Source organism: Passer domesticus, chromosome 1 (assembly GCF_036417665.1).
Source record: "Passer domesticus isolate bPasDom1 chromosome 1, bPasDom1.hap1, whole genome shotgun sequence".
Lineage (NCBI taxonomy): Eukaryota > Metazoa > Chordata > Aves > Passeriformes > Passeridae > Passer > Passer domesticus.
Window position 1 is genome coordinate 16,232,680 of NC_087474.1, and position 18,049 is coordinate 16,250,728.

The 18,049-nt window shown below is 38.8% G+C and overlaps 1 protein-coding gene across 2 annotated transcripts in view; it reads right to left on the bottom strand.

Moving 5' to 3' along the window:
• GPR158 (G protein-coupled receptor 158) overlaps nucleotides 1-18,049 on the bottom strand; it is a 186,352-nt gene that overhangs the window by 93,643 nt on the left and 74,660 nt on the right. For both annotated transcript variants that reach the window (XM_064407624.1, XM_064407615.1), the window contains exons 3-4: nucleotides 13,724-13,826; nucleotides 6,313-6,530 (exon numbers count right to left, since the gene is read on the bottom strand). In XM_064407624.1, the coding sequence (XP_064263694.1) occupies nucleotides 6,313-6,530; nucleotides 13,724-13,826 (321 nt within the window). The remainder of the gene's footprint in view (nucleotides 1-6,312; nucleotides 6,531-13,723; nucleotides 13,827-18,049) is intronic.

Here is an 18,049-nt window from a genome sequence, read left to right on the forward strand (position 1 = left end):
TCTCATCCCTCCTTCATCACAAAGCAGCAATTAGTCTCTTCCACTCTATGGCTGAGATCAACTTCTGTGCTCTCTTTGCCAGTAGAGGCTCTTGGCATTTCTTAAGGGCACTTACAATTCCTCACAGCAGTTGTATTCTACCCGAGAGCTCCCTGTTTGAGGTGGTAGGCTGCTATGCAAAGGTCAGTTATTTTCAGCTCTTTCCCATTCATTTGAAAAGGCAGCCTTATAACTGATGAGCCTTTTAGGTTTTTGCAGGTAATTTCCTTCCACAGTCCAGTACTCAAACAAAAACATGATTACAACACAGCTGGTTTTCTATTTAAGGCTCTGGTAGATTTCTAGCCCTATGTTAAGTCTAAAATTTTTTAAAAATCTGATTTTTGTTCATAGTTATTTAAATGTTCAGTTTCTTTCCAGCAGTTTTGCTACCCTTACACTGCATGCAATCAATGCTGCAGTTGTTCATTCCCTGTTTGACCTCTCCCTTGGTCCACACAGCACTGCCTGCACAGATGAATTCTACTATTTTGTTGATGCTTTTTCTTAGAAAATCATTGTTCAGCTTCTCATTTTTGAGAATATTTGTTTTAATACAATTTCTGTCCTTGTGTAAACAGCTACTTTTGTTAGCTTAGCCTCATATTTTTGGATATGTTTTTTGTAGTGATGCTTGCATTTTTAAATCAATAATAATGCCACAGCACATAAAGATGTTTGCCAGTATCACCTTGAGCCGTTTTGTTCCTTAGTTGTTCAACTTAGAGAATGTTTTGAACCTCTGTATACAGCCATGAGTAAGGCTGAAAGTTGTTCTGCAAGATCCTTGTACTCAAACTCTGTCAAAGCCTTTGACAAACAAGGAAATAAGAGGAGCCTGTTCCTTTACAGGCTCCTCTATAAGGAGATTGTAAGTCTCTAAGATTCCTCTAAGACACATAACACAACTATCAAGAGCACTGAGCCTGTTCCTTGTTTTGCATCTAGTGTCCCTTTCCTTCTCTGACACTGCAGAAGCCTCACCATCTTCCCAGGTCATATTCAGGAAAATCACTCTGTCAGAGCAGTAAAAAGAGAATTCCAACATTTTTATTATTGAGGAAAGATCTCTTTTTCCCCGGCTTCATCACAGAATTCCCCCAGCGGCATTAAACTGGTGCTGTCAGGTGCTGTCAGCTTTTCTGATGGGATTTCACAAACTTTCATGTCCCTTGGGTTTTCAAGCCTCTTGCACCTTGTGTCAATACCAGGTTCACGGCTTCCAGCTTTCACTACTGATTGGCACAAGGGCTGTCCACAGGAAAGACTTCTTTGAAGTGATCCACACATCTGATTTCCCTTCCGTATTAGCTATGAATAATTTTTCTTCCTTTCTCTTTGTTTGGCACATTTCCCCCATTTACTCTCCTGCTGAAATGCTTTGCCTTTTCCCATTATAGCAGTAGCACCTCCTCTTTATCTATTATATTTTTCATCTTTTTCTGTGTTTCCCTACAAAGCTTTTCACTAGTGGTTTAGCTTCTGCTACTCCTTCTGTGCCTTCTTCCAGATTTTTTTTTGTTCTTATCGTTTTGGAGTTCTTCCTTCTCCTGGCAACGGGCCACCTTTTCTGCCTGTGACTTTCTCCAGTTATGACTCCTGCAGTTAAATAACATTATTGCTGAGCTGATCTCAGGGCTGCTGAGTCACTTTCACCCGTGTTTGACAAAGCCTCCAATGAATTCCACAGCATTGATCAGAGCTTTGTCACAGGATCTTTTTGTCATTCCATTCTGCTCTTTTGGCCAATTTCAACAACTCCTTGAAGTCACCGCTGTGCACTTACATTTACTGGTTGGCAATGGTCAGATTGGTCAGTGGTAGCAGTAGTTTGGATCAACTCTATTTTGGGTGAACAAGCTGAATTTTGTTCTGTCACCTATCAAATGTGGAAGTCTACACGAGTAACTATAAGGTTTTCAAGAAGAGGCATGAAATCTAACTTAATGATGCTTTGCCAAGAGAACAAAAGATATTCTGGTTTAGACTCTAGTGTCCTATCTCACTTCACAGCCTGTGCTGCATTATTAAAGAAGTAGACAGTGATCCTTCCTGAATTATCCTCCAGGTTTCCAGCAATAAAATTATGGCCTTGAAGCACCAGATATTTCACCAAAACCACTGTGTTTAAACACCCTAGAAATATAGAAACATAAATAGAAATACATATAGAGAAATATCCTCCATGATTCCTTCCTATCTGAATTGCTTTATACTTTGGGATCTGGGATATTCTTTGCCAGTGAGTGACATAAAGCAACTAAAATTTTTGTAATGCAACTACTTCATTTTTTAAACACATTTGAGAGATCCCTTGATCCTTAATCCCTGTAGTGATACCCTAAGAGGAACCATGAATATATATCTATGTTTGCACATCAACATCTCATAATTGTACACAATTTTATACCATATTTCCTGCCCTGTCTTTTCCTTTGCCACCCCTCGGTTACCTGCAAATAGTGCAGCTCACCTAGTCCCTTGAGACCAAAATTTTAAGAGCTTTGGTGGCAGACCTTGGAAGAAGCACTCTCATATCCACATGCTCATAATCCCCCTACACAGAGCTACAAATACATTTGTAGGGTACCACATTCTCACAAAAGCCCACTTCCCACATTTGCCCGTGGACCCAGGAGTTTTGTTATTTATTACCATAACTCTGAATTTCCAACTGTGAAAGTTGGACCTACTGATCTTTAGTTGTTGTCACTATTATAAGGAGTCTTTATAAATACAGATGTCACATTTCCTATCTTCCATTGCTCCTCTACTGCTATTAATGTAAACTTACTACACAATAAATAGTTTGGCAGTTTTCTAGATAGAAGTCTGAAGAGGATTCTTCAGAGGAACCTTAAGAAGTTCTAGAAGATGAGACTTAAAACTTCAGAGACTTGTAGAAGTCCCTCCAAAGAGAAGCCTGGCTTTTAAAAGCCAGTCTTCTGGCTTGCTATAGGCTATGCCTATTTATTAGCATTCATTTTATCAAGATCTGAGTGGGAACTCACGAGCTGGTATTTACCAGGTTCTCTGTACAGTCTTATAATAATAAGATTATTATTATAATACGGCCTAGGTGAGTAACAATGATCATGTCAAAATGAAAGTTGTACCATCACATTTTGTCAGAAACACTTTGGCAATAATTGTCAAAAAGGTCTCTGTTCTCATAGCCATGCTCTGTGGCAGTGCAGGGCTCCATCTTTCACCCGTGGCTGGTCTTTCACCACCTGCCTTGGATCACACATATATTCCACACTGTTGACAAAACTAGGCCAATGGCAATTCTCCACTGTAAGTACTGCTTGGTCATGAAAAGTTCAACCAGTGTCATCTGAATAGCTGAAGTACTTCACTTCCCTAAAATACTTATGATCTCTATCTGCTCTTACTGATACATTGATCTTTTTTTAAGACAAAAATACGTCTTGTCACTTCCATCATAAGCTGAAGGATGCTTAGGGACCTTTTTGTGAATTATTATGTATCACTGCCAAGGTGCCTGGGGTGTTTCTTCCTAAGTGTTTTCTGTTGGCAGACCTTTGACTTTTCAGGACTTTCATTTTTTTAAGGTAGTAATTACCAGGAGCCCCCATGAAGTAGAAGCATTGAGAAGCTTTCTGCAGTCACTTTTACTAAAGAGGTAACCTGATCCCATTTACCTTTTGATTTTACTGATCAACAGACAGATCAAAATGTCATATGTCTACTCTTCATTCCTTTCAGCACTGAAAGGGCCTTCATTTAACGTCTTTTATTTTCAATTCCCATCTTTTGCTCCCTTAAACACTTTGAAGTTTGCTTCTTGATATAGTAGCAGTATGCTGTTCTTTCTGTTAAAACATTGCATTAAAAACTATTTTTTGCAATCATTTGAATATTGTAGTGCTACAAGTGGGAGGGAATTGAAAGAAATGCTCTTCTCTGACTCCCACACAGCACAATGGAAATGAGCAGTTTAACACAGCAACTTTAATCACAGACATATATACTAACCTAATTGTGGTTTGCTTCACTAACAGTTGGAAATTCTCAAAAGGGCAGATATTTTGAATATACTTCAATATGTGTTCTTTCATTTTCATGATTTTACCTCCTTGGCAGAGAGTACATAGTAAGCTACTAGTTTTCTTCCTTCACTCCAAATTTCTGTAATTTCCCAATGCAACCAGCAGTTTTCTTGTGCAAATACTCATTGTTCTCAGTATGTTTGCCATTCATACAACTCCTCATTTTATGGTAAACACACAAGATCTTTTTCATGCTGTACCAACCAGATTAAAAACACTAAAGGAATATCCAAGAAAAACTCAACTGAATGACATGAAAAGCAATGAAAAATCTATCCGTTTCTATTCCTTGAAAACATCAATCACAATGGAAAGGTTTGTTAATCACCATATTATCTCTTTTATCTCACGTTTCCTTCCCTTTTCTTGTGAGATACACATTTAGAGAAAAGTTAACTTTCCTGTAAGGTACCAAAACTGTAATTGAATCCATCTCTGGTCAACTGAATGAACAGCAATGTCTCCAAGGCATAACTTTCTTTCAAGGAAAAAGAATACTTTTTTTCATGACTGACTCTCACTCATTTATATGTCATGATCATCAATGGTAAGAGGGAACCTGGAAAAAAATAAGCACAAACTTTTTCCTAATGACTGAAAAGCACTTCAGAGACAATGAAAGATGTATATATGCCACTTTAGTATTGCTTTAGTATTAAAGATCCAGATTCCATGTGTGTCTTTACTCATAGACTACTTTGGAGAATTGACTAATCATCACAAATGTAAAAATGTACTTTTCATCACTAGCAGGTTTTGTGAAACACAAGATTTCTGTGTTATGTCTAATAAAGATATATCTTTTTACTCTAGCAGATATCTATATCAAAACATATGCAAGCGTACAAGTGCAAGACTGAAAATTAATTTTTCAACCTATTTGTGTGAAAATATAAATATTTCCTATAAAATAATCAATATTGTGGTGTACAAAAAAGAAGTCAAGCCCAGCTTGCAGTAGCTGCATATCACTTTCCAAGTCCAGAAATAGTTTTAACTTACAACAAATGCTTGTCATGATGTTGTTTATGACATTAAAAGTGAGTAACATTACCAGATTAAAATCTCACAAAATTGGAATTAAGTTCTTCTGCTAAGTTAATGTCAAGCAACTAAACAGATGCCTACAACAAACTTTTCATAACAAAAAACTTTATGAATACAATTAAGTCTGTAATTTGAATCATTTAATATAATATCATTAAATACAAAGACACTGTCAGAAACAGAAGAGATAAAAAAAAGGAACGTTATTGCTCGTTCTGTGATTTCCTGGCAGGATATTAAAATCTTTCAAAATGAGCCACGCATTTGTAACACAGACACTGCAGGATCAGGAAGACTGTGGGATCAAGTGTTCCAAAAACCAAAATGGAAATACTTATCTAGTTATAGAAAGTGGATGAAGCTATTAATTTCAATAATGTAGCATACTGTGTGCACACCTACGTTTCCCAAATGTAGGTACCGAATATATGCCATATTCAGTTAATTTCTTTTAAGTAAATTTGAAGTTTCAGAGAATATTCTGCATTTACTGAGGCAACAGTGAGATTCCAAGAGATGCTACCCAATTTTCAGTGAGGTAAAAGCAGAAGGTTCATTAGCCTAGTACATAAATGCTGCATCAGCAATTTACAGATACTCCTTAGTATACTTTTTCTTTAGTGAAAAAAATAATAATCTTTAACCATAGAATCACATTTAAACTCTCTAAGAACTAGAATTATTCAGAAAGATTTCTCTTTGTTGTAATTATTTTCCATCTAGTCTCTCAAGTCTCTCAAACATATTGAAATCAAACATCATTCCCAGTAGTGGTAATGCAGAGACTTTCAAGATCCCAAGTTTCTAAAATCCCCATGTCCCTTTAGATATGTGCATAATTAATTGGCCTGATTTCCCAAAATTACTTAACAGTTTTCTTGATTTTTGCTGAACATCTATAAATGCAAGCACATTTCACTGGAAGACACAAATTGCTCAGGGCCTTTTTGGGTTGTTGTTTTGGTTTTTTTTCCTTCGCCAAAACCACACAAACAATTCAGGAAAACATTCCTGTTTGGAAATCCCATCCTCCCCCTGAGCTGCACTCCTTGCCTGAGAAACTGACCCTCCAAATGGGAAGCTGTAGAACCGAGATACACAAGTGTGTACCAGGCAGTGAGGAGGAACCCCCGAGTTAGAGACACGGGTTTACCTTCGCCTTGCGGAAATGGTAGACCACCAGCATGCTGATGAAATCCAGCAGCATGCAGAGCGTCTGGAAGGAGATGATAGCCAGCCGTAAATACTTGTCCTCCTGTGCATAGCAGGGAGTATCATCTGTGCAGAAAGAACATCCTTCTCTGCAGGGCAGGCAGGTGTAGACTTCCTCTGACAATTCACCACCTGAAAAGCGATTTTCTGCATCCTTTCCTGAAAGTAAAAAGAGAGAGGGGAGACACCTTTAGTTGTAGGGGATGGGGAGTTCATCACCAGTCCTCTGCTGGGCTTCCTTTCCCTCCCATTCTTTCTCAATAGGTGACAAAATAGCTTGCCCAGTGCTGCTTTTCCCACTTTGTAAAATTCAAAACCATCCTTTGTAACATTCGGAAAATGCAGACCAATGAGGGAAAGTGAGCTTATTAAACATCAAATGCTTTCCTGTTATATTTAAAGTGGGCTAAATCGACACAGGAAATTCTATGAAGATTTTTGAATGGGGAAAAAATTACATGAAATATTTCGGAATAAGGAATGGATTTTACACAGACAAATGAAGGGCAGACCCATTAACTACCTAATGCTCTTAGTACAAGCTCTGATCCCATTTCAGATTGTTCCTCAATTTTATAAAAATGCTATCTAATGAATTAATGAGCTTCAAATTAGATTAAAACCTTCTTAATTAACACTTGTTCAACAGGCTGTTGCATGATTGGACTACTCTGTCCCCAAAGCAAAACCAGTGCACTTGGACTAAGTATAGTATTCCCTCGTTCACACAACCACACCAGGAAGTAGACACACCTATTTTGTCTAGGAAAATCAATGACTCTTGAACTGATCTCCTATCCATCAATATGAACCCATCAAGAGCACACACAGAAGGATTCCTAATTTTTCTGATCTATGACACTTGCCATAAACCCTTGTAAGGCTGCTTACCCTACAGGCCATGAATAGAATTAAAAGGTGAAAGAGAAAGGGGTGAAAAATATTATTAAATAAAATGAAAAGAAGAATTTGTTGAAAATGTTTGTTATAGGCAAGACAGCCTTAGGAGCTCACAGAAACAACAAAATGTGGCTGAAGCCAAATCAATGGGTGTGTTATAATGTGTGACAACTCCTCTCACTTTTCACAATTCTAGAGAGCTGCTTCAATTTCTTTGATCAAAATTCTCCTTCTCTGTCAGGGAAAGTAGCAAATCATGCATTGCTGAGTCCTTCAAGAGACAACCTATTCCACCTATGCTGCACATACACATAGGTTTATGCAACTCTCTTCAGACTTTTAGCTTGAAGCAATTGAAGCAGAAGGTTTTCTACAAGGGTAATTACTTCTTGCTTTCTCAAATCCGTGTCCAAATGTGCATGAGCACACATCTGCTGCCAGGCAAAGCCTGAGAAAAGGACAGAGGCCACATCCTACACTGAGCTCCTTGTCCTCAGTGTAGGATGCTTCACTCCCACATCCCAGGGTGAATAGAGAACAGGATGGTATTTCTCATGCAGTTCGTGAATTTCTTCTTGGAGCTCTATTCTGAACTAACATGTCAGAGACCTGAATATAGCCGAGTAGTGCTGACTCATGTTGTAAGTCAGATTTTTAGATACAAGGAGTCAGCAAGAAGAGATCTTGTGCTTTTTTGACCCAGACTGTGTCAGGTAAGAATGGAAATCTTGGAAAATAACCATGCTTGGGCATTCCAAGCAGATGGAGAATCTCTAAGGAAGACTAATGTTGAAGATATTCTACAACTGGAACTTCTCTTCAGAGCACACACCCATGGACCTCAGTCCATTATCATTCCAAGAGCTTTAGCAGAAACCACCTTCATCAAATCCAACAGCAGATCCCTGCTTTCTTAATTACAGCTAGAGCAACAGACCCACACTGTCCTCTGCCAGAGACAGAAGCCACAGTCTCCCTTCTCCCTATCCAGACCAAGAGGGCATTTCCTATTGTCCAAGTTTTCCACTTCATTTCCTCAACATTTAAGCTCATGTCACCCTTTCCACCACATATCTGTTCCTTTATAATTTCTATAGTTGCCCTTCAATTAGCCCATCTTTTTAAAACTTCACATTTCTGAGCCCTATAAGCCATTTGTTAATATATTTTTATTGTGTCAACTAAATAAATTATTTGCACTGTAAAAACTTACACAGAGAAAAAATATAGTTCAAGACCCACAGTTATGAGACTACTTGTCACAAATATTATATGAATATGGCTTGATAATTTTGCATTATTCTAAACTTGATGCACTTACTTTATTTCTGAATGTTGAACCTTGAAAGTCATTGCAAATACACTATATTCCATTTTATCAAGCAGTTTCTTATCAGAATGATATGTGGGAGTGTCTTCATGTGGATGCTCATCACATACTCCAGGGATAACAGTGAAATAAACAGTTGCATGCTGAAGTGAATATCCCATGGATATGACTTCATAACACAACAGCAAGCTTTTGTTTAGCTGTGTCTGGTGTCATGTTTAGAGACTGGGATGGGCTGCACAGGGAGGTGGTGGAGTCACCATCCCTGGAGGAGTTTAAAGAAAGACTGGATGTGGCACTCAGTGCCATGGTCTAGCCTAGGCCAGTGTTTGGTCTTCATGGACTCAATGATCTTAGAGGTCTTTTCCAATCTATTGCTTCTGTGGTATGGTGTGTTGCATACAAAGGGAGATCACTGACACACATCTTCTGCACTGGCTGCACTGCCAGCCAGGACTGATTTTTCTGTGAATATCTTTTGACTATCAGATGGAGGTGGAGGTGTCTGAGGAACAACTGGATGAGGCACTCAGTGCTCTGGTCTGGTTAACAAGGTGGGGATTGCTCACAGGTTGGACTTGGTAATCTTAGAGGTCTTTTCCAACATACTGGATTCCATGATTCCATGTGATTTTTCCTTAAAGCTAATAAAAGAATGATCAAAAAAAATTGGATCTACATGAAATTTTTCATAATGCAATGAGGAACAATTAACAATTCCTATGTGTTTGGGGGTTTTAATTTTTTTTTCTCCTTGACAAAAAGAAAGAACTTTTCTCAGCCCTTCTAAAATAAATTCCTGGGGAAGAACCGTTCATTATATTTACCACCGACAGGGATCTTTTCCACCCACACCCTTGCCATGACTATATGTCTCAGGGCACAGCTGCCCAATGCACAGTTGAACATTTCTGCCCTTTTTGTCTGGTCCTGTCCCCTCACCAAAGTCAATGTAACATCAATTCAAGACACAGACAGCCCAAATCAAGCCTGGAGTACCTCTAACAATACTGCTAGGCGTTTCATTGTGCCTTGTCTTAGCTCAGCAGTTCTTTAGGATTAGATGTTTCCTGCAGTGAATAAAAACAATTTTTTCTCCTCAAAAGATGACAAAAGATTCTAGACACAGTAAGGTAGATGGACAAGAAGTAATTTCTGCTTTGTGTAAGGCAGTAGCAGTTTCAGCACTGTCACAAACGAGATGGAAGCAAACACTGTGCTGCAGAAGTTAAAGCTGAAAATGAGGAAGGTGTAAAAAAAGAAAAGAAGAACAGAAATAAAATGTAGTAACCAAAAATTAAAAAGGATGAAAATTAAGGTGAAAAGAACCAAGCAAAGTAGGTGGAAAATAGGAATAGGGACACAAACTAAAATGAAGTATAATAAAATAAAACAAAAAGCTTAAATGTTTCAGCTATTTCCATTCCACCATATTTTTTCCCTAGCTCTTCTCTCTTCTATCCCAGTCTTATTTTTCTGTGTGATTGGCCCATCTGTTTTTGAAATGTTCTCCTGAGGGTAACTCTTCGTCAGCTTCAGTTCTCCTAAGGACACTTTTCCACGCAAGGGATGCCTCAGCAGCTGTGACATAGCCAGCTGAGACCTTCCTGCAAAGTGAGAATGGCACCACAGACTGCTGACAGCCAGGGCAGGGACTGCTTTGTCCCAAACCAAATCATCCTGCACTTCAGTCAGAACTCAGCACATGAATACAGAAAGCACAGTGCATGCTGAGCACTGAGCAGAACAAAAGACTGATTCTGCTCCTGTTCTATAATAGAATAAATTAGGAACACTCCAGTCACATCAGCGATGTTGCAGTAACTTGGTGAGAATGTAACTGGACCTCTTGGCACCAAAACCTGCTCACCAGCCATGGTCATAAGCCTCACTCCAGAAGGGGATCACTGAAGTCAGTGACAACCTTCACATGTGCAAATATCTGCATGTGCAGGCTCTGTTGAAGAAACAAAGCCAAAGGGCAGGTGCAAAAAATGAAAATTCCTGTTGAACTGAAACTCCTCTTGGAAATTTTTATGTGATCATGAGAGTGTTAGAGACAGCAAAGTCCCATATTCAGACAAAAGAGCCACTTCTGTTACAAGCAGGGCAGGTTCCACATCCAAACAGCAAGAGCTGGAAATTTCTGCAGTACATGGATGATGCATTGCTAAAGGGCAAACTTCAATGCTGAACAAAGCACCATTGCTTTGCTAAAGACTTTTCAATGCAAACCTGATTACCCCATAAGGCAGAGAACAGAAGTGCTTTAGAGAAGGGTGTTACAGGAATAAGTCATCATCAGTTAGTTTATTCTATCTATACTAATAGTGCTACCTAAAAATGAGCCATTAGGAGAAAGTGCATAACCATGTACTCAAATACTTACAGGTTAATACAACCTGTGTATATGAAATGTGGCTTTTTCTAAAATCAATTTCCAACCTCAAAAGACACCCTGGAAGTATGGTAATAATTTTGTTCCATTCTAGTATCCAAGGTCCTCATTAACACATGCAGAAAAAATAGAAAGGTTTTACATATTTTGGCACCGTCAGTTCTGAAGAATGAACAAAGACTTGGGAGGGAAATGCCCTCCTACCTGGCTTCTTAGCCTGAATTCCAGCTGTGCCCCTGTTCCTCACTCTTTGGGAATCTGCAATATGTGCAGCCTTCCTGGGAGCAGCAAGACCATGGTGCTTTAAGACAAGAAAGCAACTGATTTGCAGAATCTTTCCTACACAGGACACTGTTTATGTCACTTTTCAGGTTCCCACAGAGCCAACCAGTAAACTGTGTGGAGTGTTCAACATCCCTGCAAAGCTGTATTAAACAGTTACCATTCAGACTCAAACTAAAACATTAATCTGGGCTGAATGCAGAGCCTTTCCCCCACTCAAAAGACGGAGACTTCAGACACAATGTGGAAGTGCAGTTATCCATGTTTTGCTATGGTGCAAAATCCCAGCATCACTGAGAAATGCTCCCATTTCAAGACACAATACAATCCCATTTTGTACTTCAATTGAGTGAAGTACAAAGCTTGTATTTTTTTTCTGTCTATCTCCTTTCTGGTGTCCTGCAAATCTTTGCTGCCTCTTTATTTTCTTCCACTAGGAATACTTTCTAAATTATTAACATTTCTATTCAGTTTCATCTCTTTCCTCATCAGATTTCACCAACCTAGCTCCACAAAGAGATCTCCAGGTCAGACAGTTTTTTGTCAAAATTGCTTGCAGAATTCGTATCTAGAATTCCTATGTTAACATCATTTTGAACAACCAAATACATACTACAGCCATTTTAGCCATGTCATTTTTTCCTCTTTTCTTTTTACAGAATGCGGCTGTGTGACAGGGCCAAGTTTCCTTTGAACCACAGGCTTTTCTTATTACTTTAGTCCTTTGCAGTCTCACTGTTCACTTTTTTAACTCATCTATACAACTTGGCAGATGGAGCTGCATCTGGATGAATTTAAGTTCTTCATTACAGTTTTAAAACTCGAGTTACCTCAGAGCAACAAAGGCTTACATCAAACTGGCCCCCTACATCCTACAATATCAGCATTTACAAACTTCTTTTAGACAAATTTCACTTTATTAGGAGCTAAACAGCCATTTTAAGGGCCTTCATTCTATAGCAAATGCAGAAAAGATAGAAGTATTGCTTTTTCCATCTAAAGACAAATTACTCTCTGGGGAGCCATGCTCTTGATGCTGACAACAGTTGAAACCTAAATGACTAATACATACCAAGCATATATATTTTGCACAACTGATAGGAAACAAAGTTAATCTCATCCCTAATGATCAGTGTTGTTTCAATCTCTAGCCACATTTTTTGTGTGTGTTCTATGGCATTTGTACAAAGTCATTTTTATATGCTCTCTCTTGGAATTAAATCCTAACTCCGCAAGAACTCATCTCACTTCAGGAAGAACCAAACATCCTAACATCCAAACATCCTTACTCTAGCAACAGATTCACACAGGCCAGAGAACCAGCACTATCACAAGGCTGCCTTCTGCAACACTTTACCGTATGAAAAGACAAGGGAAACACTCAGCAGATCAACTGCTGAACAAACTGTGCTATTTATTCTACAAATATGCACAGGAGACATTATATCCCAGATATATGTATATATGTACGTTAAGTGATGATTAGTACTAGAGGTATTTCTCTTGGGAAACAGAAACAGCAGTTTTCACACAAGGCAGAAGGTAATACACACAGTCCTGGACCAAGCCTGGTTAAAGTCAGGCACTGCCATTCCCTGGATATCTCACACAAACTGATCTCACAGTGAGAGCTGATGACATGAACCTATGGCTAAAGGATAGTGCAAAGAAGCTGGCATGAGATGAACCTGAAAGCAGGAGGCAGAGAAGGATGCCTGTTACACCTCCAAGCAGCAGCTTTGCTGTGACTGCAGCCTGAGCTCTACCAGTACAACTGCAACAATTTCAGCACAAAATCCATACACAGATTTGGTCACATGATGACAGTAACAGACATCAGCTTTGGGCATGCAGTTTGTCTATTTTCCCTAGCATCAACCAAGTCCTGTTTTCCTATTGTGGGCAATTCAGTCTAAGAATCATGCAATGTGTGTCCTGGGCATGTGTAGGATGTATATTAACCACACATCCAGGCTTGAACCATCTCTATTACATCATCAGCATGTATTAGAGTTTCGATGCTCCTTTGAATTCTCCTTTGCAAATGAAGTAAAATGAAAACAATTAAAGCCCACACAAAGCCAGAGGCTAGGGCATTCTAATTTCCTCTGGCTAAACAGAAAATGAGTAGATTAATTTCCAGAATACTTGTGCATGAGCATAGATGCCAGAAATCTCTATTTCCCCTTAGCAAGGCTTCTTTTCATGTTTTTTAATTTATTTACAAATCAAATATTCTTCAAGTGGGTATGTTTTACAGGATCCTCAAGAGTATCATGAATGACAAACCAAAGGGCTAGAACTCCTTAAGTGATTATATAATCTGAGACTTACCAACCATTGGGATTTTACTGTATAACCCTGACGAGGATAAAAAGCAGCCCTGCATTATTAATGCTAGCTCTGTGTTCTTTCTTTTTTAACTCAAGCAAAGGCACTTACTCTGAAAGCTGTTCACTGAGAAGATGTTGGGATGATAGAATCCAGCCTTGCAGATACATTTGTAGGCTCCAAGCACAAATCCAAGGCCTTTAATTGGCATGCACTGTGAGAAAGGAAAAAAAAGAAAAGTCATGCAGACGATCACACTACTGTATACTCAGATGTACATTCAAGCATAAAAACATTACAAGATATGCTGCGCAGACTTCTAAGAACAAATAGGCTCTCCTTCCAGACTGACAGCATTTCCTCAGCAGCTTTTCCCATAGTCATATATCACCCCAGCTTTTCTGCCTGCTCTTCATCTCCAACAAACAGCAAAGACAGCTATAATCAAGCCTGATAAACTGACCAAGTGACAAATTTGATCTAGGCAGGACATTAGCCAGCTGTGTTTTTTTCTGCAGGGTTTCCAGCAGAGCAGGTGGGTTTCAGACAGCTGGAGCTCACACTGTGTGAGAAAGAACACAAAAACCTGCAGCCAAGCCCCAACCTTCTGCTGGCAGCACCTGCTGGTGCCCCCACAACAACAGCAAAGTGGAGCTAGCCCAGCTAAGGAAAAGACAACTATTTGTTGGAGAAAATGGCTGCAGACATAAATCTGACCTGGCTGAAAGAGAAAAACCTACGCCAACACGAGACCCATACTTTTAAAATATCTTGTAATTTTTCGAGGTAGCAATATGTGAATCAAGTTTTGTTTAAACTCAGCTTCAGTCTTGCTTGGTTTTGACATCAGTTCAACCACAGCAAATTTATTACAATGACAGAACATCTACCGTCAGACAAGTCCTTCACATCAAATGGACTTTGCCGAGTATAAAGCAAAGAAACACAAAGGTAGAAGCACTTGTAAAATTATTATTCCCAGTACAGTTTATTTCACTCATCAGATGAAAGTAGACCACTAGACTAGATGCCTTTACCATGTACAGTATAGGTGTACCTATAGCCTAGGTGTACCATGAATATGAGCTAGACACTAGTAGTTCCTCAGTGATCCATTTTTTTGAATGATTTAACTAAAACAGCCTCTGTTCTCTCACCTCCATATTTTCCACTTGTTTGTGATCATCTGTGACTTTAGGATATGCTTCAATATCTAACTGCCTGTGACTGGGAGGAAGATGCAGAGGGCAGGGCTCAGTAAAAAATACCTGAGTATAAAAAAACCAAATGTACACCAAGAGAGGACAGTCTGCACTGTAGGCACTCTAGAAAAACTTAGGGGGAAAAAAGCTAAGAGTTTCTTATTATCTCAAATTTCAGCTCTGTGACATAATTCTGCCTGATGTTAGGGAAGCCACTTTGCTTTTCTTTGCCTCAGTTCCCCAGACAGCACCATGTCTCCTCACACCCTTTGCCAATCTGATGGCAGTGCTTTTGGAAACAATTAGCAAGTAGGAAACTACTTATGAATGAAAATTCATTCAACCTTAGTATAAGCATGAAAGAAGAAAAAAAAAAAAAAAGGAAAGAGAAGGCCCAAAACTTTTTTTTTCACACTTTATCTTCATCCTGCAGAAATGTGACTGTTGACAGGGTGGAGGACAGGACAAACCGAAGTGGGATGAGTGTGTGTGAAAGTCCAGTGACAGCCAACCCTCTTTAATCAAGCACAGAAAGGTAGTTAAAGTAGTAAAAAGACTTTCAGATAAAAATTCTCTTCTGCTTTCTAGCTCTTTGCTTTGCAGGATGAAGGTACGTGATGCTGTAGAGACTGCATTTTTTTTTTTGAAGAAAAGGAAGAAAATAAGTAGATCCTACTGTATTATGTGAATGTTGCAGCACCTCAAGTTCATAATCCTTTGCTACTGAACAAATTTATAGAATCACAGAATTGCTCATATCAACTATGCTGCAGGCTCATGAATCTGTTCTGCATTAAAATCAGTGCTTTACTGATGAATCTCTCACAAACATCCAATATCCATACCAAATAAAAACCTGTAGCTTTTATTTTATTGTCTCTGGCCAGTCTACAACTTGAAAATGGACAAAATACTTCAAATGCTGTCATCTTTCACTGGTGTAGGACATTATCCCTTTTTCCAGAATTTGGCAGCTGTAATACAGCATAAAAACCATCAGTCAAATTGCTTCTTGCAGTCCACATGATCCCAGACAACGGTGTAATAGGGATCAGAATATCACGTTGACAGGTGGGACGGAGAGGAGAGAAAGAAGCCTAGATGCCTCTAGATGCAATTTCAAACTCTAAAATTCCACTGTGCTCAATATTGCATGGGAACAGAATTATTTACCGCCTGACTTTTTAAAAGAAATTGCAGCACCTAGGCAGGAAAAAACACTAAATACTATGAGAAGCCAAAAATGGGAAAAATACTTTCTCTGGAAAGAAAAAAACCTCAATCTTTTCACAAAAGATTTAACAGATTCTATTTTATTAACCAATGGTGACAGACACTATGGTGAAAAAGGTAATAAATAAACTGTTTTCTGCTGTACGAAAGGAGTTTAGCAAACAAAGTCCAGATTTGTTTGTTATGATTATTTACCTATAAAGGCTTTTCCTGGCTGGCTGTAGGTGAATCTACACAACACATAGCAGGCACAAGCAAGCAGCTTTTGTCCTTGCACTGACAAACGGCACCTGGTTCCAGTGGCCCCAGTGGCAGACTCTGAGCCAAGCCTGGCAAAGCTGTACCAGCCCAGCCCCCAGAACTGGCCATGGGCTTCAGACCCTCGGGAGCACAGGAACTGAGTGATGCACAACAGGCCCTGTAGACACAGCCAGTAAAACATTAATCTGCTGCTAAGTTACTTAAGATTTGATCCATATAGAACTTAGCATTGAATAAAAGCAGATGTGTGAAAAACACCTGCTTCCACATAAGCAAAAAAAGAGGAAGCATGAAACTGACCTGGTTTCCAATTTCATTATAAATGTGAAAGCACAGCTCTGGGAAGAAACCCACCATATCCTGAGTATTTTTGCCTCAATAGTAGTCATCATCTTTCAAAAAATCATACTTTAATCAAGTGAAAGATGCAGGTGGCTACTGAGTGATGCTTCACTGGTATGCCCTTCAGGACATCACACCCCTAAATGGAATTTGTATTGCTTTAACTTCCAGTTCTTATAGCTGGTTTGGTTGCAATTAAGATCAGCTTTATCATCATGTTTGCTAAAGAGAGAGTAATAGGTGTCTGTAGAATTCACAGAGTGCATTTATTCCACTTGTCTGTTCCCTGGTATTAGATTTTCAGCTTTACAGTATTAGTATAATGTAATGACTCCAAAGCTTTTTAGAGTAAGCTTTAAATGTTCAGCTCAAAAAAACTTAGATATTTTATGAATATTTATCTTGAGATTATTTATAAACAAATAGCTCCTGAATCAACACAAGATTCTAACACATTTAAACACAATATCTAAACCAGGTATTTTAAGTCTGTATTGGTTTAATTTTATGCTGCTTCTTGTAAAGGATGAAATTGGTAAAATCTAATTTGATAAAGATTATCTCTGCTGGAAAGAAAATAAACCCTTCAAATAACCTGTGCAATTGCTTTGGAAGTCTGAGCCAAATCTTCTGGCACAAGAAAGACAAAACCCTTCATCAGATGTGATTAGCCAGAAACCAAGTGACAAAGTATTCAGCAGACATAAGCAGCAGGTGAGACATCCAGAAGGGGAGAACAGGGCAAAAAAATCAAGTAGTTTAAGAGAAAGCATGTGGCATCATGTCCCACATGAAATTTAGGAACTCAGATAAAGGGCTAAACATATCCATACTGTGGCATTCTGGAGCATAGGGGGCAAACCAGTAATTTTACAATTTAAGAAAAAAAAAAGACTAAAAATAAAAATACAGCCAGCCTTCAGTTGGGTACTTCAAGTTTTTCAAAGAGCAGCTTTCAAAAATCTGTATTTCCACATGCATACAGCAGTGAGAATGTCTCCCTTTTCTAAAGTCACCTCCTTGTTCAAAGGACCAAGTAAGAGATGAAGTAAGAGTAATGTCATGATAGATAAAGCTTAACAAAGATAACACAAGTAAGCCCATGTTTCTTTGCTCTGGTTAGGGGCATTGCAAAATGCAATGAATACAGTAATTCCTTATCTGGCACACAACAGTAGCTGAAGCAGGTTGGTGTCCTGCAAAACCCCTTGCAGGAGGATTTTTCTGATACTGTTTACCACTCAAGTGAAGCACATTCACTCATTAAAAAAAAAAAAAAAAACCCACCAAAACAAACAAACCCCCCTACAACAACAAGTAATAAAAAAAAATAAAATAAAATGAAGCAGATAAAAGCCAAAGTCTCTTTGCCTAAGACAGTGACAGCTGTGGCATTGAA